This window comes from Amphibalanus amphitrite, unplaced genomic scaffold (assembly GCF_019059575.1).
Source record: "Amphibalanus amphitrite isolate SeventyFive unplaced genomic scaffold, NRLGWU_Aamphi_draft 000003F_arrow, whole genome shotgun sequence".
In the NCBI taxonomy this organism is placed as follows: domain Eukaryota; kingdom Metazoa; phylum Arthropoda; class Thecostraca; order Balanomorpha; family Balanidae; genus Amphibalanus; species Amphibalanus amphitrite.
This window is the reverse complement of record NW_024881500.1, coordinates 2,515,007-2,539,308: the sequence shown is the minus strand read 5'-3', so window position 1 is coordinate 2,539,308 and position 24,302 is coordinate 2,515,007. Positions and strand designations below refer to the sequence as shown.

The 24,302-nt window shown below is 50.9% G+C and overlaps 1 protein-coding gene across 2 annotated transcripts; it reads right to left on the bottom strand.

Moving 5' to 3' along the window:
* Positions 1–53: 53 nt before the first annotated feature.
* Positions 54–21,714, bottom strand: LOC122369024 (basic proline-rich protein-like). Of its 2 annotated transcripts, none has more exons than XM_043343424.1 (10): positions 21,644–21,714; positions 18,958–19,077; positions 12,105–12,222; positions 7,410–7,617; positions 6,426–6,550; positions 4,516–5,745; positions 4,083–4,272; positions 3,411–3,601; positions 1,478–1,904; positions 54–1,118 (listed from the first exon to the last, which is right to left on the bottom strand). In XM_043343424.1, exons 2-10 carry the CDS (start codon positions 19,032–19,034, stop codon positions 1,072–1,074), a joined length of 2,613 nt encoding a protein of 870 aa, XP_043199359.1. In that variant the 5' UTR covers positions 19,035–19,077; positions 21,644–21,714; the 3' UTR covers positions 54–1,071. The 2 variants fall into 2 exon arrangements, with proteins under 2 accessions (XP_043199359.1, XP_043199438.1); XM_043343503.1 differs by having other exon boundaries at positions 4,170–4,272.
* Positions 21,715–24,302: the final 2,588 nt, after the last annotated feature.

Here is a 24,302-nt window from a genome sequence, read left to right as displayed (position 1 = left end):
ATTACACCAAAATATATTCCCCGCAAGCGCATACCAACCGACAAAACACTGGACAAGAATTCGCCGTTTACTTGGGTATCTCCGGTTTCAATTTATTTCGAATTCCAGTTCATTCCTCTGGCACCTGTCAACGCATGGCTAAATTTATCCACTCCTCATCGCCCCTACTCTTTACGGTATAATGATGAAATAAAAACTGTGTCTCTCTCTTCATGGCAACGTCGTCTCTCGTTTTGACATTTTAGCAGCTAAAAGGTATGCTGCTCGATAACTGGGCCAGTTGATCTCAGCCTCGTTTCGTAGCCAGTAGATGGCTCTGTCGGCGCGCTAACAGGTGTCGCTGGCGTCTCGTCGCGCCGACGCGAGCGCCAGGCGGGCGCGTCCCTGAGCTCTGAAGTGCCGGGAGCGCGCCGCAGTAACACAACCATTCGGCCGGAAGGCGACCAAACCATTCGGCCGGAAGGCGACCACACGCACACCACAGTCGCACGCGCACGCACACCGACACACGCACAGTCCACCGCGCGACGCGTCTCCACCCGCTAAAACGACGCAAAGAACGACGCGTATAAAAGGGTCCGCCGGCCGCGGGGGCCGGCAGGGGAGGGGCAGTCCCAGAGTCGGCGCCGTCGGCGCGTGAGCCGCCGCCACTCCATGGGACGCCCGTACATGCTTCACAGGAAAGGACAGCTACAAGAAGATGAGAGAAAAAAGACAGAACGGCCCTGTCATCGACATAAGTGGCAGGGTCTACGCGAGGCTGTACAATTAGGAAGGGCGCAACCATTCCTCAGATTTACAGGAGCGCCAATAGGCCGCGGCTACCCGCCGCTGCACGGTCTCCACTCACCCACTCTAACCACTCACTCCCACACTCTCTCCTCGCGGAGTACAACGCAGTTAGCTCATAAATACCGATACAAAACTCAACATGGCAGCGGATCTCGCTCTCGGTCCACTGTCTCTCTCTCCCTCTCTCGCTCCCACGCTCTCTCGCAGTCACGCCGCCGCCCCCCAGCGTCCAGACACACAATGCACTAGTCAATGGGTAGTCTACGGCACTCGACTAGGTCATTGATGACTTGGGACCAGTGGCATCGGCACACCGCTAGCCGGACCTGCAACGCACACACAGAAAACACGTCTCAGTCGCGGATAAAAGACAGACGGATGACATAGTATGTTGTTAAGAGTACGCCAAAAACAGGCTCAATGGAAGTTTAAAGTTTTTTTTTCAAACGAAAAGACATTGTTTACTGTCTTCAGTGTTTCATGTTTCATTTTAATTTGATAAGTAACTTCAATAACGACTTATCTTACAGTCATGCAGCTCAGAAAACTACGCAGTACGCACCATACACCTTATCCATCCCTGCAGTGACAACAACAAATACCCTTACCCAAACTGGTGTATGTAAATCCCTAACAAACAGCCACCAACCCCGCCCACTCCCACTGTCGCCGCGCGGTCACTCACCATAAGGCTGGCCCGGGTGCTGTTGGGCAGGAATGTAGTAGGGCTGCTGGCCCAGTGACATGACTGCTGACGTCACGCTGGACGTCATCGGTCCGTTGGACAGCTGACCGCCGGCCTGCTGCTGCATCAGCGCAAAGTGCGCCGGGTGCATCTGCTGCCCGGCCGACACTAGGTACATGTTGGCCGGGCCGCCGGGGCCGCCGGCCGCGCCCGCCACCGGGTACATGAGGCCGGGCCCGGCGCCGCCCGGCTGCGGCCCCGGCGTCGGCGGCTGCGCCGGGCCCGGCCCCGGCTGCGGTACCATGCCGTAGGCGAGCTGGTGGGGGCCGGGGCCCGGCGGCGGGCCGCCCTGCTGGCCGGACGGCTCGTAGCCCTGCTGCGGCGCCGGCGCCCCGTACATGGGCGGGTGGACCATGCGTACCACCATCTGAGGGATACGGGGAGGGGCGGGTCAGCACTGCAAGTGCAGAGTAGAGGTGACTGGGGGCGTGCAGCAGGGCGGGCTATACCATCATAAAGCTGATATTAACCCGCGCCGGGCCGGGGGGGGGTGTTTGAACACCCCCCCCCCCCTTGCGGTTTTTCGCAGATATCTCAAAAACGGCGGCGCGGAGCGCCGCCGTTTTTGGAAAACATGTTTGTGCATCTTTTCCGCACATGTTGTGAAAATTTCAGACCCAGGTCACCTTAGGTCAGGTCACTAGGTCACGCCAAGTGACCTCACCTCAGAAAAAATAAGAATGCTCGTCATAGCTACACCGACTGAACGATTGCCTTGAATCTTTCAGCGATTGATTAGAGCAACACTATCTATAAAATGTATATCTCGGAATTTCGATATCGGTGACCTAAGGTCAGGTCAATTTTGCGGCCTCTCCATTATAAGTCAATGGGAGAAAGTTGAAAAACGCCTGTTTTGCACGAACGCTATTCTAGACACTCTCAAACATCGAGATGTAGGTAAAATAGACACACTGAACCAGAAAATGGCAACTGTGACCCCTCGTTATGTCCCCGAGGTCATCTCAGGTCACGAACAGAATCTAACAGTTTTTCGATGATAACTTCTGATAGAGGCGTGCTAGAGCGCTGAAAACGCCTTAGATGTGTTCGGCTCGACGTTGCGGATCGACTGATATGCAACATGACCTTTTCCGGTCGGGTCATGACCTTGACCTGAGGTCAAATTTTCAAGTTGACCTTTCAAGGTCAAATTATAGGTCATTCGACGCGTCTCGACGAGAGGAACACGATGCTGGCAACAGTAATGTCATAGCTCTTTTGAGTCAAAAGTTATTGCCGAAAAAACGTTTTTCGTAAAAACGGCTATTTTTGGAGTTTTTGCCCTCTGGAGGCTAAACCGTTGACCTGAGGTCAAATCTGAGAACATTATTCAGAAAGGTCTGTAAAAGGGCTATCGAATGCGCTTTTCCGCGGCGCTGTAGCTCTATCGGTTCCCGAGATAGCCGTTGGCAGTTTCCAAAATGTTGAAATAGTCAACATTTTACCTTTGGTGACCTCTGGTGACCTGACCTTTGACCTGACCCAAAAAATGACCGAAGTGTTTTCGTCCTTATTTTTGACGTTCTTTCGATTGCCGGTTACCGCGTGTCGCTACGTGGCCCAGGAGCCGAGTTAGAAGGGGGGGGGGTGTTCAAACACCCCCCGCGGCCCGGCGCGGAATTTCAGAGCACCGGCCCGGCGCGGGTTAATAAAAGGATGATCAAGAACCATGTAGCTTCCACGCTTTACACTTTAGTGATTCAGTACACAGTACACACACCTGATTCTATTCCGTCCTCTTCCCTTCCCGACTGCATCTCTTCCCTCTTACTCCACCATTCTTCTCCACCATCTCTCTCTCTTCTCCTCCTCCATTTACAAGCCATCTTTCCTTCCCCATCTCCATCTCCCTTCCTCCCACCCTTCTCACCTGCGGGTACCCTCCGGGTCCCGGCTGCATCAGTCCCGGCTGCGGCAGCGCCATGGGCAGGTGGGGACCGGCCGGGTGGCCGCCCATCGGAGAGGGCGCCATCAGCGGCTGGCCGGTCACCGCCGCCACCTGCATTGGTGTGGCGGCGTCCGGGCGGTGCGGCATGCCGCCCATCGGAGCGTACTCGCCACCTGGCGGCCGGGGGCGAGCGTCAGATACACAGGTAGGGACGGGAGAGGATCAGGGAATGAGGTGTGGGCTCTGGTGATTGAAATTGAACGAGGTGACGAAGGGACACCAGCGGATGCATTTGCCAATTCTGCTTGAAAATATGACATAAAGGTTTGTTAAAAAAGCATTCAAGCGAGTAAAACGTGGCAATATCTCTAACCAAGTTTCCAGTGATACATTAAAATGAACTACAAAATAAATATAAAGGCCCATATAGTTTACATTAGCAGCAGACCAAAAAATGCGATAAAAATCCACTTACAACAGGAACATGACAACGGCGATTAACTCAACAATCGGGGAGAGCCGGCCACCATCCGACCAGCTCCAACAACAAGCCAAAAAAACCTCCACAACTGAACGGCACTACAACTGAGAGTGAGGGAGCGGCGAACTGAGCCGAACTGAGGCCGGACCGGGCGCGGTGGGTGGCCGACTTACCTCCCTTGTGGCGCGCCATGCGCGGCGGCGGCTGCGGCTGCGGCGCCACGCCAAACTGCTGGCCGCCGGCCATCGGCAGGTACCCACCGAGCACTGGCGACGGGTAGCCGGCCGGCAGCAGCGGCGAGTACGGCCCGCCCGGCTGCACGGCCGCCATCGGCGTCACCACGCGCGGCGGCGTCGGCGACGGCTGCCGGAGCAGACGGGGGGCTTTAGGGGGAGGCGAGAGATCGGGGAGATTCAAGATATGAGTGGTGTCTAAGATAAGTCATAGGAAGAAATCACAGAAAAGGAAGAGACATGACTTCAGTAACAAGAACTCATTCAAGACCTGGCAACTCTATAAAGAACTGCACTGTGTTGGCCTCAATATTCAGTGCAATAGCACTGAATAAAAGATAGAAACGTTTAAAGAAAATGAAAGCCAGCTTACCGAGAAGGCGGTCTGCGGCAGCGAGGACGGCTGTGACGGCGTGAATGCCTTGGCGTTCGGGTTCAGTTTCGACTTGGAGCCGCCGGCCGACTTGTCTCCCTCAGCCGGTTTGGCCTCGGGCGTTTGCGCCGGAGAGGCGGCCGGAGTCTCCTGTTTCTGTCCCTGAGCGCCACCGGGGCCGGCTGGCGGCGTGGTCCTCTGCGAACCGGCCGGAGCAGCGGCCTCTTCGCGACGCGCCGGCTCCTCAGACAGCATGAATGTCTTATTGAACGTCTTCAGGCTCTCGATGTTCTGTCTTTCGGCCTTGCCGTTCTGCTGTCGCTGCTGCTGGCGCACATCATCGCTGGCGCGCACGTCGCCCGACGCTCTAGAGCTGCGCGTGTCGCCGCCGCTGACACGGACGTCGTCACGGCCGGGCCGGCCCTCGCCGCCGCCGCTCACCCGCACGTCGCCGCTGGGGCGCGGCTCGCTGCCGTGACGCACGTCTCCGTTACGCACGTCGCCGCTGGCCGGCCGGGCGTCGTTACGCACGTCTCCGTTGCCGCGCGGCTCCGGACCGCGGCGCGGCGTCTCAGCCGTCTGTGCGCGCTCCTCTGGAGAGCGCACCCGCGGCCGGTCAGACTCCACGGCCGGCGACTTGCTGGCGCCGCGGGCCGGCGGCGACGGCGACGGTGCGGCCGGCGTGGGCGGCGAGCCGCGCTCCCCGCCGTCTCCGTTGACGCGGCCGTGATGCTGCGGCGGCTGCAGGTGCGCTGGGGGCGAGGCGCGCGGGTGCGGCTGCCGGCCGCCACCTCCGCGTCCGTGATGCTGGGACGGTCCGCGGCCGCCCATACCCCCTCCCTGGGGCCCGCCGCCGCCGCGGGGCGGACGGCCGGACGGCGGCGGTCCGCGCGGGCCCGACTGGCGCGGCCCGGCCGGCGGCTCGCGGCTGGGCTGGCGGCGCGCCGGCGGCACGTACCGGTCCCCGCGCTCTCCTCTGTCTCCCCTGTCTCCGCCGGGCCGCACCACAGCCGCGAACGTCGTCTCTTCGTCTCCGTTCTCCATGTCGGCACGATGGCGGGACGTGCTCGAGCGCTCTATCTCATCGGCAATGCGCTTGGCGTGCGCCTCCTGGTCGTGGGAAGTCTGCTCCAGCTGTGTAGTGTAGCCCTGTAGAGACTGGTCGTACGTCGAGCGCACGCCGTACTTGCGCTCATTCAGTGTAAACATATCGTGCGGGTCCCAGCCGTTCTGAAAACCAAGCAGCACCGATCTGATACTCGCTCAATACGGCCTTAGTTGAATAAATTTAATCAAGGTTGCAAATGTTTGGTTAACGGATGAAGTTAGCGCAGAAATCAATGTTGCGTATGAAGTTGTTTCAAAAGAAATTGTGTTTTTTTTTCAGATAATCGGCTGCATCTTTCCGAGAAACTAGACACAGTTTGTGCAACTTCGAACGAAAATACCTTGCAACTTCTGTAGTAATTCACAGAGGGATTAAAATAGGGAACCTAATGCAAATTTCCTCAAAACAAACTTGTTTTTTGCTCTTTTCGTTGTTTTGACTGCATACAATTTAAACTCAATAACTTCTCTGTACAACCTTCAACTGTCGAGTCTGCTGTCCATTACGCAAGTTGGACAAAACATACCCGGAAACTACCCGGTGTTGTACCGTGACCCGCCCCACCCCCAACTATCGTACCTCTCACAGTACCTCAGCCCGACCCCTGCGGCACTCACGGCATTGTCGAGTGTAACCGGGCCCTCAGTGAGTGTGTACTCATCGCCCTGTCGAGTGTAACCGTGTCCCCAGGGGGCTGGTACTCAGTAGTTACTCACAGCATTTTGAAGTGTAACCAGGCCCTCGGAGGGTTGGGTGTGGGTTGGGGGGGGGGGGGGTCGGGGGGTGGGAGTGAGGTACTCACCGCGCTGCCGAGTGTCACCAGTTTTTCGGAGGGCGCCACGTCAGCCACCCAGGGCTGCAGCTCTTTGGGAGCCGCCGGGGCACCGTTCGTCTTCGATTGGATAGCGCTGTCCGTCTGAAAACCGGCTGATGGGTAGAGGGGAGGGGCTTCAGACGGGAGGAGGGAGAGAGAGAGAGAGAGAGAGAGAGAGAGAGAGAGAGAGAGAGAGAGAGAGAGAGAGAGAGAGAGAGAGGTGAGGAGGGGTGGATAGAAGAGTGGAGGTAGTGCTGGGAATGGGAGATGATAACTGCTTATACTGTGGTAATGAATTGGTTGTTAGGTCGGACATTATAATTCTGATAACTGAAATGAAGACTAGAAAAGTCAAGGTGTAGCCAGCGAAACATGGGGCACTGAAAGTACTATGGTAATTTGTATCTGGAGCGACTGAAGCTATCCCAGTGGCAGATCATAAAAGTGAAGGAAAAAGTGTGCGCCTCTCCGCAAAAACTAGTAGTAAAAAAAAGTAATCACTAAATCACTGGGTACGTACGTCTGCTCATCTACATACATGGTGAAAATCAAAGCAAGAAACGAAAAAGAGAATTGGTGAAATGTATGCAAGGAGCAAATTTCAGGCATGTTCCTGTGTCCACAACTACTGAGGTTATCCGGTATCATCGATGTAAAAACCGATGTCCGAATCAAAACGAAAAATAATGATTTTATCTACTAACTTCAAATGTGACCTTTGTGATCACACTCGGTTCACTTTCCACCACAGATTGTTAAAGCCATCACCAATCGCCAATCATATTTGGTTAGTGGGTAGGGTCAAGGAACGATTCAACTACCGTCGTGTTAGTACCACTATTAGTGTCGAGTTAGCATCACTACCAACGTCGAGTTAGTAACACTACCAGCGTCGAAAAATTACCACCACTACTCGGTACTCTACCTCACTACCAGATCGGTGGTCGTGCTGCATAACCCACCACCACTCACATTTGGCCGCGTAATCGAGATCCACATTGCGCACGGTCATGGTGACAATCTTGTCCGTCTTGAAGATGAGCTTATCCTTGACCTCCTTGGGGTCGATGCGTTTGGGGTCGGCCTCGTCGACGAGGTTTACCATGCCGAGAGCGGCGTCATTTTCACTGGACACCGAGACGAGCACGCCCTCAAAGCGCTGGTGTGCCGTGGTCAGTACCTGTAACCCGGCGGCAGTCCGGGGTTACCGGCGAATACCGCACAGCGCACTCGGCTCCAGAGCTCCAGGGGGAGGCCCCGCAACTTGGACGGTTTTCCTAAAGCAGCTAGTGGAATTTGTATATCAAAATTGTTTTGAAACGTTATATGAATGCGTGTTCTTCTAGCGTTACATGCACAACTGCAACGTTTCTTCAAAAGACCAATAAAGCACACACAAAGCGTAGACCAAAGTTTCAAGTAGAGACAACATCTTTTGGCGACTGGGAACAACGACTTGATTGATAAAATTATCTAAAAGTTGTATTAAAAATAACAAACAAAAATTGCATAGCTCCCGAGTGTGCACCTAGCATTCTGGCTCAAAGTACACGGATGCTAGTCCAGGAGTCAGCATTGCACAATGCACAAGTCTCAGTCTCATCAGTCTCGGGAAGCAGTCAGTGTCTAAGGGCTAGTCAACTATATTGGGGTCGGTCATTTTTGTCAGAGAATCAAAGGAGAAAGGACTCTTACTGCAGTTGGATATATCATATACATTATGCGATATGGAAAGACCATAGACTATTTTACATTGCACATTACACGCTCAGTAAGTGCTCCATGTGGTTGAAGTCACCTTTCTGTGGTTTGCATAGATCTGTAGACATTGGTTGCCAAACAAAGATCGACATAATCAGTAGACAGATGAATGTCAAAAATTGTGACACAGATTCATATTCAGACAGATAACAGATTCGGTTTGATGAGGCTAAGACTTTTAGAGGTAGTTCAGAGGTAGTTATGAAAGACCGACATTTCCGTCCACATTCAGCTCTGCAGTTGCCTTGTCGGAACGACCGAATGGAAGCGCTTCATCCAAAACACAAGACGAAATCGAGCGTTAAAGGAAGCCGTTTATTATAAGAAGGTATTCGACGAGTCTCGACGACAGAAAATTTCAAATATGCAGGCTAATCCAAGATCGGTAGCACGCGCTTGGTTTCTTGAAGCATGCATCTAATACTTTGATCCTGCATATTACCGGCTAATATCGGCGCTTGGAGCAACGACTCAACGTGTGCCGAACCGCTTCAACCGCTCCAGTGCCCTGGCGAGCGCTGGAGAAACTCTGGTGGCCAAAGCCGGAACTACAGCTACACGGTCTGTCCACCGCGACTGCTGCTTCTCCCTCGGAAGCAAACGAGTACAGGACATTTACTCCGCATTGGCCCTGTATTTCATCACAAATCATGAACTTGACCCAGCCCCGATCCATAAGGGGAGCTTCATTCCACTACCTGAAGACTGCCTTTTGAATACCGACTATCGGGCATGTGTCCGACTCTGCCAATGCAGCCTTTCGGTCTTATCTAATATCTTATCTTATCCGACTCCCATCGAACGGCCCCATCCGCAAAACCACTGATCACATGCGGAACAAGGAAACATTCCGTTCAAGGTAGCTCAGTGCTCAGGCCAGGAAGCTACCAAGTTCGTTTAGAAAAGAACGGCAGCGGGTGAAATCTCGCCAGTTTTACAGACGTTGCCACCGGCTGAGCGTTCCCAGCGGCCTGGCCGGTACGCTCCGGGAAGTTGGAACGGCGTAGCGCGGGCTGATACCCGATCAACCCTTTTTCTGCTACGGCGATTATAAATAAATGATAAGCAGAAGCCGCAACTAACAACTATACAGCCGATCGGCTATGAGCTTACCTCACTGGTTGGAGAGTACCTAGTTACTAAAAATGATATGGTCTGATGGGTAAATTAAAGCAGCCTAACGGTGCTAAACTCGCTTCCGTGCGAAGCATGCATTAACTGCAATAATTTGCACGAATTAATAGCCAAAGCTGCATTTCCAAGTCTGTTACCTACTGTTCAAGTTTGTCGTACTCAGAGCGAAATCGAACAATCATATACATATTGCAGAAAAACCGTACTACATACACAATGGACGGTCTACTAGTGGTGCCAATCGGAGCATAGACCTTCGGAATTCCAATTTTGTTTAATGTCCATTTCGGACTTTGGTTGGACAAAAGCAGCAGGCTTTGGATAACGTTACACCACTCGCTACACCTCAGCATTTTTATAGAGTAATCGTGTACAGCATAGATTGGCGAATAAAAAGCTCAGCTTTCAATATGATGAGCACTTTTGGGCTGGCAATAGTAAATTAAATAATAATCCTGAGTGTTAATGAACTATTGTGTAGTTTTCGGACATATATGAACAAATAGCTGGCCTGGACATCTTTGGACGGACAGTCGGCGAAATGCCGGACATTGGACAATGGCATTATTGGACATACCTACATTTTCTAAAAGTGACACCACTTAAGCCTACCGGTGCAAGCTCAAACATGTAATGACAATTGACGTATGGGTATGAGTTTTAGGACACATCAGTGACAAAGGCCACTTGGCGTGACAATTGACATAGGCTCGCAATTCGCATGACAGATTGTCGACGATTATGTAAAACCGGCCGCCGGTCGGGGCGGATGAAATGCGAAGCTTTAGTTTTGACATTTACCGCCAGGGGCGGGACCGTGCGGCATTCAAATCGTCCGCGGAGGGTACGAGGGTCATCGAAAGGATTACATCATGCGAGGGACAGCGGACCCGGTACTGACCAGGGGGGGGGGGGGGGCACATAGTGGGAGGGGAGAGGGTGGCGGGAAGAGAAAATGGCGGGAACTGGCCGAACGTGGACCACGTGGGCGCAAATTCCTTCCCCAAAAGGAAACGGGAAATGTCAGAAATCGGAGGCCCACGTGCCTCTCATTCATAGGGAAAGTAGCATGGCTGGTAACATTGCGGAAAACACATCTATAGGGGTTTTCGGTGTTCAAATATTGCATCGATTAGAACCCAATCAAAAAGCAATTGATACCTCAATCAAAAAGGCTCGACCAAACATCACCAAACCCCTTTCCCGCTCCTACTCTCCCTCAAAGCACTGACGCCGACGCAAGACGCCGCTCCCTCGCAGCGTCGCCAGTTGACCGTCGCCGAGCTGCCAGTGACTATTTCGGTCAAAACGCACTGTGCAGCCCCGACCGACGCTGACCCCCCCCCCCCCTCCCCCACGGCCAAGGACGGCCCGGTGGGAATGTCACGGCAGGTCATCAGCGAGCCTGAGACGGCCGAACGGGACGGCGTCGGTCGGCCGGCCGCGGGGGCACAGGTGCATAGTCGGGGGAGACGGGGGGACAGGGGAGCCGCCAGCCGGACGCTGACAGTGCATGGACCGAGGCGGGCATTCAAACTACAGCGGCGGGGACTAGCCTGCGCTGTGCAGAGAAAAGATAGACGACACATGCAGAGAGGGGCGCACGTAAGACGAGATCCATCAGCGCCTGTCTTTATGTCAAAAAGCGAAGAGCAAAACCACCTGTAGCACTAGTACCGAAAGCACAAGAAAAAAGGTATTCAGAGCTTTCAACAACGCCGGGGAATGCAAAAACGCTCCAGTAGCAGCTACTAGCCAAGCATGTTGGCACATTCATTTCAACTACCACCACCACCAAGCCCAGAGACGGATCCCTCCACCAGCACGCGTCTCCCCATCTCACGCAGACGTGAGACAAAATCCTCAGCCCGCCGGAGACAACTCACCTGAGCCGGGATCTCAGAGACAGGGAGCAGCAGGGGGACAGCCGGGAGCCTTTCAGAAGCGGCCACCTCGCCGACGGCCCATCCAAAACGCACCGACGAGCCACAAACGAACCGACCACCACGTCTCGAGCGGCGACCGGCGGCAGCCACCGGCGAGCCGGTACTGATTGCCGGTGCCGGCGCGTCGGCCGCGTACCCCGACGGGCCCGGTCAAAGGGCACAGAGCAATGGCGGCGGACGCGCCGGCAGAGGGGGTGCAGGGACGCCCGGCCGACCCCAGAAGTCGCCGTGCCAAAGGGTCGGGACGGGAAGGAGAGGGCCCGCGGCTGGCGGCGTCCGACGCACCCCCTGGTGGGAGGGACGCCGCCAGGAGGGGAAGGGGGGGGGGGGGGAGACTGACGCCCCGACCGGTCGGGCCGGGCGGGACCGGACCGGCCACAGGGGCCAGACTTGGAAAACCCCGCCGACTCTAGATACCGTGCCATGAAAACGACTTGCAGCGTACCCTGCTCACTTGATAACTATTTCTCGCTTCCTTCGGTCCCGCTCAGTGCCCATTGCCCATCTCAGATCAATTCCTATGTATATTCCGGCTCATGAGGGTAGTCCTTGTGCTAGGCCGCGTGACGACGAGTTAGGTCAATTTCGGGACAGACCGGGTTAAGGCTGGGTGCAGCAAATCGGACCTGAGTTACGAATGAGCCACCCGAAATCAGGAGAGGGGCTGGTTTCGGAGTCGGTCAGTCGAGTCGCACGCTGGACACACCGTCTCAAGGTCGCACCGCGTCCATCGTCTCATCACACAACCTGTCACGTCACGTGCCCATTCAGTGCCACCCTGTCATATGTTACGTGACCTCGTGTGACCGGCCGGCGTCGGACTGACCTGCACCGTACACCCGATCACCGAGCTGAGTGCGTGGGCATACTTGGGGTCGGCGTATACACCGGAGGCCTCCAGCGGCGGCCGGCCCTGGCTGGAGCGCGGCTCCTTACCGCGGTACCTGGAGATTGGGAGGGGGGGGGGGGGTGGTGATTAGAGGCACACATACAGTCAGACAGAGAGCACTCACAGACGGCCCCGGCTGGAGCGCGGCTCCTTACCGCGGTACCTGGAGATGGGAGGGGGGGGGGGGCGGTCAGAGACTGACAGACAGACACACAGAGACAGACAGACAAGGACTGGAACGCGGCTCCTTGCCGCGGTATCAGTAGAACTAGAAAGGGCGGTGGTGGTCAGGGGCGAGGCACACACAGACGGAAAGAAAGAGACGGACGAGGAAATGACTGGTGCATGATTGGTGAAAGTACCTGTAGACAAGGCCGGAGGCAGCGAAAGAGAGAATGAGAGAGAGACAGAATGAGAGAGAGAGAGAGAGAGAGAGAGAGAGAGAGAGAGAGAGAGAGAGAGAGAGAGAGAGAGAGAGAGAGAGAGAGAGAGAGAGAGAGAGAGAGAGAGGTGGACGGATATGGACAGACAGAGACAGGACCGAAAGATCAGAGAGACGGGACAGGGTTGAGCGTCAGGGTCCTGTGGGGAGTGGGAAGGTTCTCAGGGCAGGGACCGCACCCCGAAAATTTCCCCGCTGCCGCCTTCAGTCGGTCCCCTTCCTATCGCGCAATCATCCCACTGTAGCAGGGCAGGCGGCGCGGTGCATCAGTGCTCCGCATTACACGTTCAGAGGTGCAGAAATGGGCGCTCTGGAGCCATGGATGGAATGTAAGAGGCTCGCGAGACCCGTATCGCTACTGTGCGGCGATTATGATACAGACACACGCCACATGCATCATTGCATCAATCTAACATAAATATTAGTCACACTGACAATCAGATAAGCCCGTCTGGTGCCGCCTGTTTGCACCACCACCTATGACGGCACAGGCACTCGACTCTCGGGACAATCCCGCCGATTCGGTCATACAAGGAGGGTGATGTTGGGTGATGTTTAGATGTTGATGGTGGTGACTGGTGATGTTGAATGTTGATGATTCAACATCACCCAATCTAAGGGTGATGTTGATGTTGAACAGCCATAGGACGGCGGTAGGTAGCGCCAGGACCCATCGTGTGCAGACGTCCTGTGCCGACCCTCTCAGTCCGGCGCGAGCACTTTATCAGATACGGGACCCCTGAACGTCAGCAGGCATTGCGGAACAGCAGAGGGGCGCGTATCACTGTCCAGGAAACAGTAGACTCCCCTCTGTTTTGGCGGCAATGTTGCACAAGTACAGACCACGCTATCACTACTGACACGCAGACGCCTTTAAAGACGGACAGATAAGGAAAATTGCATATTTGCGATAACTGACCCAACCGCTTTAGCACACTAAGTGCGATAAGATAGCTTATCCCTTTCCGTTCATCCGGTAGCTCAGAGACAGACTGGGTGACATAAAAACAATGAGGAACTAAATTTCTATCTAAAAGGTAGATAACATATACATAACATGTATGTGATTAGGTAACAGTCCCAATTGTTACGTAGTCTTCGAATACTTGCCAATCAGGCACATTAATAAATAACACGAAAAGCAATGCTCAGTGAACACTATAGACCTACTTGATGTCCTTTAGAACCTTGGCTATAATTGCTTAGTGGCATTGCCCGTTGCGTGACTAGCCACAAATGTTCAATTCAGGGTAGATTTAAATGACCTTGGAAAATCTTTAAATTGTGTAATCCGTGCATTTCTGGGCCTCGTTTCATAAAGCGAGTCCGTAACTTACGCCGGTTTTTGGGCTTCTATTGCAGGCGCATGTGAAGCGATAAATTTATTTCCCCTTCTTCCTTCTGTTCTTGCTTGCAAGATAAATTAATTCAACGATTCAAACCATCGTCATCGCTTCAACTGCACTTGCAATACAAGACCAAAAACCGGCGTAAGTTACGGACTCGTTTTATGAAACGAGGCCCTGGTGTCATCCATCACCGAACCGAACCAGCAACGCTCCTCGAAACCGACCTGACCCATCCGACTAGCCGACCGCTTGGCCAGCGACCCACGTTTCTCCTGCGTCCTTGACCAGCTAAACTTCCTCCGACTCCGCTCAGCGGCACTGGGTACCCAGAACCGCTGAGTGACCGACCCTCCCTGCCATCCGTCCCCGCGGCTCAGCAGTCACCCCGTGGAGCCTGAGTGACCGACCCCTGCTCACCGCCCGGCCCTGCGGGCGCCTCCCCCGCCGCAGACCGCCGCCGCGCCGCGACGACATTCCGATGGGTCTGGACAGTAGAGTTCTGCACGGCTGCAATTTTCCACAGCCTAGCCGCCCCGCAGCCGTGGCTCCACAGCCACAGCCGCCCACAGCCGTGGCAAACTGTGGGCAGCCAGCCGTCAGCCGGCCGTGGATACTTTCAATGAAATGCAACCAAATAGTATATAATAGGTTGTTTTTAGTTGAAACATATAGCCAAAAGCACATTGCAATGGGCTATAGATTCTCAAGCTCATGAAGCATCATAGGTTAAGTGGTTGTGTATCTGGCTTTAGGCCGAAGGCCTGAAGCCTGATGCGCAACGCATGCCTACACAAGCCCTTGCAAGGGGTTAAGAAAGATGGGTAGGTACCTACATCAACAGAAAACATAAACAACGAACCAGAATAGAAGCACTAGCAGTGTGGACATCTAATGCCAAATCCTGAAGCATGGTTGTAGGACAGAACAACAGACCCTGATGCTTTTCATTATCAATGTTAGGTATGGAAAATGAAACTCAAGTTGATGGACTGTCAAACAGTGATTGTCTCAAGGCTATAGAACTCCGATTGTCTAGTAAAAACTCTTGCTTCTTTCTTACCTTGCATATTTTCTGGGGTGTGATATGCCAGACTTGAAGCAGCCTTCTGGGCAAGTCTCAAACTAATTTGATATGCAAGGCATCAAAACACTAGTGAGCATCCAAGAAAGAAAAACATTCTTCTATTTTGATTTTCCAAATAATGATCTTCGCTCAAATCCCCAAGGACGTGCGACAATTACCTCTTTTAATCAAAAATTTTACTTGAGTTTTTAATGACGTCAATAGCAAAGAAGTGGCAATAAATTGTTTTGTTTCACTATAAACAGCCATAAAAATTAAAATTAAGAAATAATAATGCTATACAGTCAAAAAATTGCTCTCAAATAAAGAGTAAGTATCAAATTTTTACATTTTCAGAAGAAGGCGTCATTTTATTAGTAAAGTCAACAGCTCGCGTAAGAAATATTGTGTTCAGGGTTTTCACCGTCATGTGAATTTTGTGTTCAGGGTTTTCACCATCATGTGAATTAACCGTAAGTAAGGTTCATGTTCACTATAATATAATTCCATTGGCTTCGTTGATCAGCATTTTCTGTTAGCGGTCACTCACACACCAGTTAGAACATAAAGCGCCAGTTTTATATTATGTAATTGGACTTGCCGAAAATCCAGAAATACATCTAAGAGTTATTTTAGATAATATTTTATGAAGCCTTTACCTGCCTTTACCTAGGCGTGATTTCTTTTTCTATTACCTGAAAGAATTATTTAACGCTCGTCTTCAATAGCTGTAAGGTGCTCTCCTAATGACCAGGTGAGATTGATTTGAGAGGGATGTGACAATGCAACATGCTGCATTTTCTGAAACTGTCAAGCTCTTGATGATGAAGGAACAATTGGTACCTATAATTAGTATTCTGTACCAGAGTGCAAACTCCCCTACAACAAATGGTAAAACCATTACAGGTTTTCAAAGGCTTTACCACTTTCAATGTTGCTGGGCATCCTTTGCATGATTTTTACAGGCTAGACTGCTTATCAGAATGTGAGATTAAGGATTTAAAATTTTATATTTGAGTACTTAAGATTGAGCTTGAAATCTCACAGCCGTGGCCACAGCCGTAGCCGTGTTCTTGGAGATATTTGCAGCCGCCCCGGCCCACAGCCGTGGGGCTGCAGCCAGCCGCGGCTGCAGCCGGCCGGTGCAGACCTCTACTGGACAGGCGTCATCGTACCCCTTCTGTCCCACGGCGTCCCGTACGGACATCACGGGACAGACGCGTGACAGGGCGCGCAGTGAAAAGCCGCGTCTCCATAGGGATTGCTGTAAGTCCCCAGCTCTGTCCACGATGTCGCAAAACATGCCAATGACACTTTGCAATTTACAAAATGATCTCATCCAGCGATACGAAAAGCGCTACATCGAAATGATCGCAGAATACACGAGCTAGAGCCTCGTCAAAAATGTTATGTAACCACTAACCAGGCATAATGCCGATAAAAATATCGGCAGAGGCGCACTCAGAAACCGAGAGGGCAATGCTGCAATAGGAGGATGCGATTCAAAATTAAACTCAATAAGACTTATGAGTCACTCATGAATCGGACGACGCTCACGACAAAATAAATATCCCAGACGGCATATGACATGTCCGATAAGAGCGCGTCACCATCCTACCATCGACGAAGGGAGGCGCTCACGGGCCAGCATTGATAACCTATCTGAATGAAAGTGGCAATGATGTCAGGCAAACATTCAGATAGCTCTGTTAAATGGCTCGGGTGTCTTATCTGCATTGTGTGGCAGGGATCCAACAGAACAAGGCAATGCAAGGCGAATTTAGCGTATGCCGTATCATATCTGATTATACTCATGCGTCATCGCTCCTTTCCCTGCAACCACAAAAGCGGGACCCGTCTCCCGTGTCACAGTGAGCTCGCACGCAGAACAGCTTTTCAACAAATCTGGCGCAGATTCCTTCTTTTCTCCCCACCTTCCCCGGTGGCGCCGGCGGAGACGGATGGGTCTGAGGGGCGACACCGACCCTTCCTTCACCTGGTGCAAATACATTAACATGACAGCGTAGTCCGACGAATCGAGGGGCATTTCCTCCTACTCTCAGACCGGCTGGGAGACACCGACCGGGGACTTCGCCGCGGCCAAAACGCTCAGTGCAAGGGCCGGCGACACCGGTTTGACGAAACGGTTTGACCCATAGTGGCCACCATATTTAATGATTTTTAAAGTACCTTAGCTAGTTCGAGCCTTAAGCCTCGCTCGTATTGGTGTTTTGCTAGTCGCGAACGCCGAAGGGAAGGGTTCCTATGAACCCCCCTTGCCGTTTGGCCCCTGATCGAGCTAGAGCTTTGCGGAAAAAACGAGCGTGTTGCCCGTGACGAGAGGAAGCCGATGATACCCAATATTAAGGTTCTAGGTCTTTGGTTGGGGAAAATCGAGACCTGTTAAAACGTCGTAGTGTGGCTGCTATGTTTTTTCGGGGTGCTGATCACGAATATCGTGATAGTTTTGATCACAGATGATGTCTTTATACATTTAGGCCAGGTCAGGTCAACCAGTAGGGGTCCTGCCGGGTATTCGTAGTACGTGTCAACCGCCTCGGACAGCTTCGTAACATTACGAATGCACCAAAACTACTTCCTAATTGTTCAAATGGTTGCTAAATTCGAATTCAGTCCCAAAAACTAGCCTAGAAAGTAGAAACATGTAAAACTCGAAAAGTGAGCCGGGCTCATCAAAGGTCAATGACCTCACCTGACCTTCAGGTGACCCTGACATACACCCTAATGCATGGGAGCAACATCAAATCACATGTTTGAACGCCTGAAACCACGAAAAGACTGCAAACGCGCGGCTAATGCGAGCCGACATACACCGAATCGCGATTCCGACCAAACATGGTCTCGAAAAGTAGGTCACAGGTCAAAGGTCATTTGGGTCAGGGTCATGAAATTTTCAGGGTAGGTGTACAATTGATCAAAGCGAGGGTACTGCAAGGTTCGTCGCGATCGGCCGTTTTTTAGGTGAGTAATTTACGAAAAATGTTAGGGGGGTTGCATCAACCCCCTCCCTGTGCCCGCGAGGGTTAAGGCGCTCACTACTGAAGTCATTCTGCGCCCGTCGCTTCCAAGATCGGCACAAACACGATACAGGGTGTTTCAAAAAGAGTATTACGGTTTTGAACATCTCCCGTTTCGTAACCATAAGGCTTACATCATTCATGTTTTGCAGATTTAGAGGCAACATTTTGACATTTTATATGGTAAAATTACAAGTTCCTAGGTAAAATTGTTTTTCACCAGAACAAAAAAAGCAAAAAACTCAATTTTGTTGCTGTATGTCTGTATGGTACGTCACAGTCTGCCGCCAACTCAGTGAGAGTCTGAGCCCCTTTCGCGTGATGAATCCAGAAACAAGCTCATCAATAAACTTTTGAAATACTTTATGCGTAAGAACACTGTGTACAACTACCATCTGGCGCACAGCAACAAGCTGAAACAAAGCCACAAACACAAGGGCAACGATCAACAATAAATAATTTTCGACGCGAGTTCCCATGCCTCGACGGGCGTCTTTGATAGCGAAGTCCTCTACTCGTTTTTGCTCCGAAACACATAAAGAGACGAAAGGATAGCTGATGAACAGTTTTGAGTCCCTGTACTCAAACATGCACAGCTTCTGGGTGTGCGCTATGTGAGAGTGTATCAGAACCCCTATGTATCGTGTCAGCGACTGCAAATTTTGGCCGAAGAATCCGGTATGGCAACGTCACTGTCCTGGGACTAATGGGTGATCGCCATTCCGTTGCCGGTTTTGCATGAATTCGCTACCTTGAAGCATCTTTTACCTTCCTTGAATTCGCTAGAGCAAACATATTTTAGACATATTGACAATGAGAACAAAACACATTATACACAGAATGTCACTTTAATTCAGCCATCAGTGTCCCAATTGAGTAGTGATGGCCTGGTACTCACCGCGAGTTATTGTTAGTGCTGGGCATGGCAGAACTGCGAGTTTTCTTCGGCCGGTTACTTTGACCGCCAGAATTCATAGCGCTGGTACCTTGCAATGGCTCGCACGTGTTGAAGAAGGACCTGGGAACATGACATAGCCACGTCAACATTGCACAAACGTCAACGTTGCATAAACAAATAGCGTCACATGGTATTCCTCACGGCGTCACATCGACGTACCTACGGCGTCACTCAGTGCGTCACGAATTCACGATCGGTTCTTCCCCTCCAGCTGTGAACAGTCCTGGTGTTTAAACTCCAGGATGGCGGTGATTCATTGGGATCATATCAGCGCAGCATCAAAACCAGGCGCTTGCAGAGCAGTGACTCATTGTTTTCTATTGCAATTGTACTCCACAAAGGGAGTTGTTATAAGTGGATTTGCTAGTATGAAACAAAGCTCACTAGAAATATCGCTGTTTTTACTTGGTTACGACGTCCTTGGTTAGAACATTATAAGGCATGAGGATTATAGGCGAGACACTGGACTGAGTCGACCACCACTGCTGCAGTGGCCGCTAGAGGCACGCTAGAGCGATGGAAACGCCTAAAATGTGTTCAGCTTGACCATACGGATCGACTGATATGCAACATGACCCTTCCCGGTCAGGTCATGACCTTGAACTTCAATTTCTAGCTTGACTTTTCAAGGTCATATTACAGTTCATACGATGCATCTTGACGAGAGGAACACGGTGCCGGTAAAAGTAAGCTCGTACAACATTCCCGGTTACAACATTCCGGGTTCGACGCGCGGTGGGCGCTCGATGTTTATGAGCCTCCTGACGGTTATGGTTGCGGTTGGTGGCAGGCTACAGCCAGTCGAAATCAGTGAAGGGGACCGGCCGTGCGCGGCTTTGTGCGGACGTTAAACTTCGGACTCTAAATTCTGCCATAGACAAGGAATTGCGCGATCGGAAGGTAGAGGGCAGGGCCAAGGCAACAAGCTCTGCTTAGCGGGACTCTGTCCCTGTTGATCCTTTCATTCAAGAAGGTTTGGACCAAAATTGTAAAAACAAATCTGCCAAAAATTGTTTATGTTGGCAGTTTTTGCCCCTGCAGACAAAACCATTGACATTTGGCTAAATCTGAGAAAGAGTGTTAACAGGGATATTAAATGTACTTTTCGGGACGCTCTAGCTCTCTTAGTTTCCGAGTTATGCGTTGGCTTGTTACAAACCATTTTCGACCTGAAAATAGGTAAAATTTGGCATTTTATACATGATGATGTGACCTTTGAACTGACCATAAGGGCGACCAAGGCAATTTCATTATTCTTACGCTCTTCCTAACGTCGCCTTCCCTGTATCGCTATGTGGCCCAGGAGCCAAGTTAGAAAGAGGGTGTTTACCCCCCCCCCCCCAGCAGGGCTATTAAGCTTCCACAGTATCCATTTAACTGGAGGTACAGTTAATAAAAGCAAGGAAACAATTGTGTTCTAAATAAGGGCATGAAGCATTTTTACCTACCCTGGGCATTTTGCATGGCTGTACCTACCGGCTACCTACCTAAATTGTAAGTAACATTACAATTAATAAATATCAGAGATGATAGGCAATAGGCATGCAAATTGCCATTCAGCATTTTTTTTTTAGTGAAAATAATGATATTAACATCACAATGCTTTTTGAAACTTAAATAATTTACACGAACAGGAGACAAGAGTGCACACATAATTCCTTATGTTACATCCACATAGGTTCTTTGGGGCCTCAATTTAAAACTGTTGATAGCTAGTTTTTAAACCATTGAGTGATGCAGCATTTCAGCATTTCCCGCTCAGCTCATGTGGCATCTGCCTCATCGATACCAAAGACATTTTATTCAGGGCTGATTCTGCACCAGTATACAAATAGTTTACTCATGAAGAATGGATGTAGACTGTCATAAGACTTTTAACACATTAAAGAGCACCACCCAACAACAAAGTGATATGAAATCACAATGACTTGGCATTGAGTTAAGTGAATAGGTACCACAAGATACCTATATATTGAGTAGGAAAATAGCAATTATAATGAGTAGGTAGGTACCATAGATATAGATACATATTGAGTACCTACCATAGCAATTATCAACTGTGAAATTGAAAGCTTCTTGGCTCCTAGTGCTAAAATAAAATCAAGAAAATAAATATGGAAAGCATTTAGAAGCAATCTTAGCAACAAATATCACTCCGCCAATTGCCAAACTTAAAGAATGTGAGATCAAACTTCCGCAAGGCTACACCAACATTAAGATGAAACCATGACGCTACAGGTTCTGTATAATACAAAATAAGAATATCATCAGTCCAGCAAATGTCAGACAAATTTAAGCAGGAAGTTATGTCAACTTTCCTCGATGTATCAAACTTGTCAACGTGAATTCAAAACGTGTCAACTATAAATAACACAGTTGGCTGGTGATTGTGATTCACAAAGACAATTTGAGTTTTTCCACACCACATTTTTGAGCCGGGATGACAAATAAACCGTCTCTCATGAAAAAATGACAAATAAATGTCATATCAACCTGAAACCAGACATGAGCCTTAACCCAGAATGAGAAATGTTGGCTAAGTGCTATTCTTACACTTGGAAATTATAAGAAGCCTTTGGAACCGAATGTATAATGATTCTGGAGCATTTAGAAACAATATACTCACCCAATAAAAATAAAGTTTCCCAGAAAACCAGTAGTCTCCCCTGGGGTCACCCCACAGCGCGAAGACAGAGAACGCGGCAAGGCAACAGAAAACACTTCAATTTACACTAATGGCGCATAAGCGGCATACTCCCAGCTACCATATGTAAGGAAAGGAAGTCTACTGCCATATACATAAAATAAATTATAGGCAAAGGGATTTTGGTGCGCACGATTGTACTAAAAATCTTAAATCTTGACATTTTTTTAGCTTTATCAATCTATTTATATACACTGTGGATCAATCATGGTAGAGCAGAACAAGACTCGCACTCTGCCTAAAAGCCCTTTGGCGTTTGGTGGTCAGAGTTTTCCGTTTCGCCTAAAACTCGGGGGGGGGGGGGCGTTTTCAGCCGGCAGCCCCCCGTCTAATTCGGCTCTTGGGTAAAGTAGTGACACGCGGTAAGCGGCATTCGAAAGAGCATCAAAAATAACATAGAAAGCGCTTAGTGATTTCTAAGGTCAGGCCTTAGGTCAGGTCACCAGAGGCATGGGTGGAGAATGTTTGAAAAAGTTACCCTGGCCGGCGACCGAAAGTCAGAAACAGGTCAGGTCACCAGAGAGGTCATCATCAGTAGCGGCGGAACACCTTCAATTAAGGGGGGGGGGGCACTGCCGACTTTTGGTCCCATTCTTTCCATGCAACGCCCATAGGGCTAATGTTAAAATGCCAAAATCAAAGGGGGGCACGGTGCCCCGGTGCACCCTCCCCGTTCCGCCGCCTATGTCATCAAAGGTCAAATTTTGCCTATTTCAACAACTTTCGAAAACCCGGCGCATAAATCGGGAACCAATAGGGCTACAGCGCCGCAGAAAAGCGCATTCGATAGCTCTTCAACGCTCTTTCGCATGGTTCGCTAACATGTCCCCCAGATTAGACCTCATATAGGCCTGAATGGTGGTTCGTTACGTGTAGCATTACAGCTCCCTGTTGAGCGAGATAGGCCGGTAGAAATAGTCGGTAGGTCTGCCCGACGGACGCTTGATCCCAACGCAATGTGCTGCGACCTACTCACCGCTGATTGGTCCTCGTTGCACGCTCTGCCAGGCAGAGGCGGATCCAGCTCAGAGGTTTGGGGGGGGGGGGGGGCAAACCATAAAAATTTATCGATTCTTTCCATGCATCGTCCATAGGCGTAATGTTAAAATCATGCCGTTTGGGGGGGGGGGGGCAAATGCCCATTTTGCCCCCCCCCCCCTGGATCCGCCACTGCTGCCAGGGGTAGGGGATAAGTGGCGAAGCTCTTTAGAGGTTTGGAGTCCCATCATCGATAGGCATATGCCCCTCATCACGTGGTGAAACTCCGCCATCCGCCCTGTCCCTGGTTGGATGACAGCGCCGAGCTGAGGGAGATGATGAGGCAGCTGGTAGAGCACTTCATGGGCCGGATAAATCCGTTATCCACGGATAAATCCGCGGACCGGATAGGATTGGATTCTAAATTTGTTAAAAAAGAACGGATATGGGCGGACCGGATTTGGGAATTGAAGGTTGAACCCGGATCAAAACGGATCAAAATTCTAACATTCAACATTGAAGTTAAAAATTAACCTAATGTGTTAAGCGGCAGCAGAGGTTCATGTGGTTTTAGGTTTATAAGCATGGTTTTTGGAACCATGATGGTCTGTGAGATGTATGGCTGTCTGGTCCCTTAGATTGAATTCAGATTCAGTCCAGTTTTGGGTGAAACCAGTTATTGGTGAAACGGATTATTACGGATATTTTTTGGAAGTTTGGCTGCAATACGGGCCATGGGTGGGCCGGATTCTGATATTCAAAGAAAGGCGGATAATGGGCGGATCTGGATATGACTTGCCGGATATGGGCCGGGCCGGATCCTAAAAAGCCTATCCGTGAAGTGCTCTAGCAGCTGGACGCGGAGCGGGCAGAGAGGAACGCTGATCGACGCGAGAAGACCGAGCGGAGCGCCGGTATCGACAGTGCCGAAACGACGTGAAGGCGGCACAGGCCAGAGCGCGTTCTGCTTCCTTTGAGGCCTCATTTAGAAACTCCCGCAAACAGACTAATGACATAAGGAAATTCCTTGTTGCGTCCGGGAAGAGGGGAGGTGAGGAAAGTGGTGCGTCGATCACGAAACTGAAACGCACGCGTGAATGGGAAGAGAAGCTTAACCCGCGCCCCAGTGTCAGTCTGGATTTTCCACGACCTGGTGTGGGGGGTGTTTGAACACCCCTCCCCCCTTCTAACTCGGCTCCTGGGCCACGTAGCGACACGCGGTAAGCGGCAATCGAAAGAACGTCAAAAATAAGGACGAAAACACTTCGGTCATTTTTCGGGTCAGGTCAAAGGTCGGGTCACCAGAGGTCACCAAAGGTAAAATGTTGACTATTTTAACATTTTGGAAACTGCCAACGGCTATCTCGGGAACCGATAGAGCTACAGCGCCGCGGAAAAGCGCATTCGATAGCCCTTTTACAGACCTTTCTGAGTGATGTTCTCAGATTTGACCTCAGGTCAACGGTTTAGCCTCCAGAGGGCAAAAACTCCAAAAATAGCCGTTTTTACGAAAATCGATTTTTCGGCGATAACTTTTGACTCAAAAGAGCCATGACATTACTTTTGCCAGCATCGTGTTCCTCTCGTCGAGACGCGTCGAATG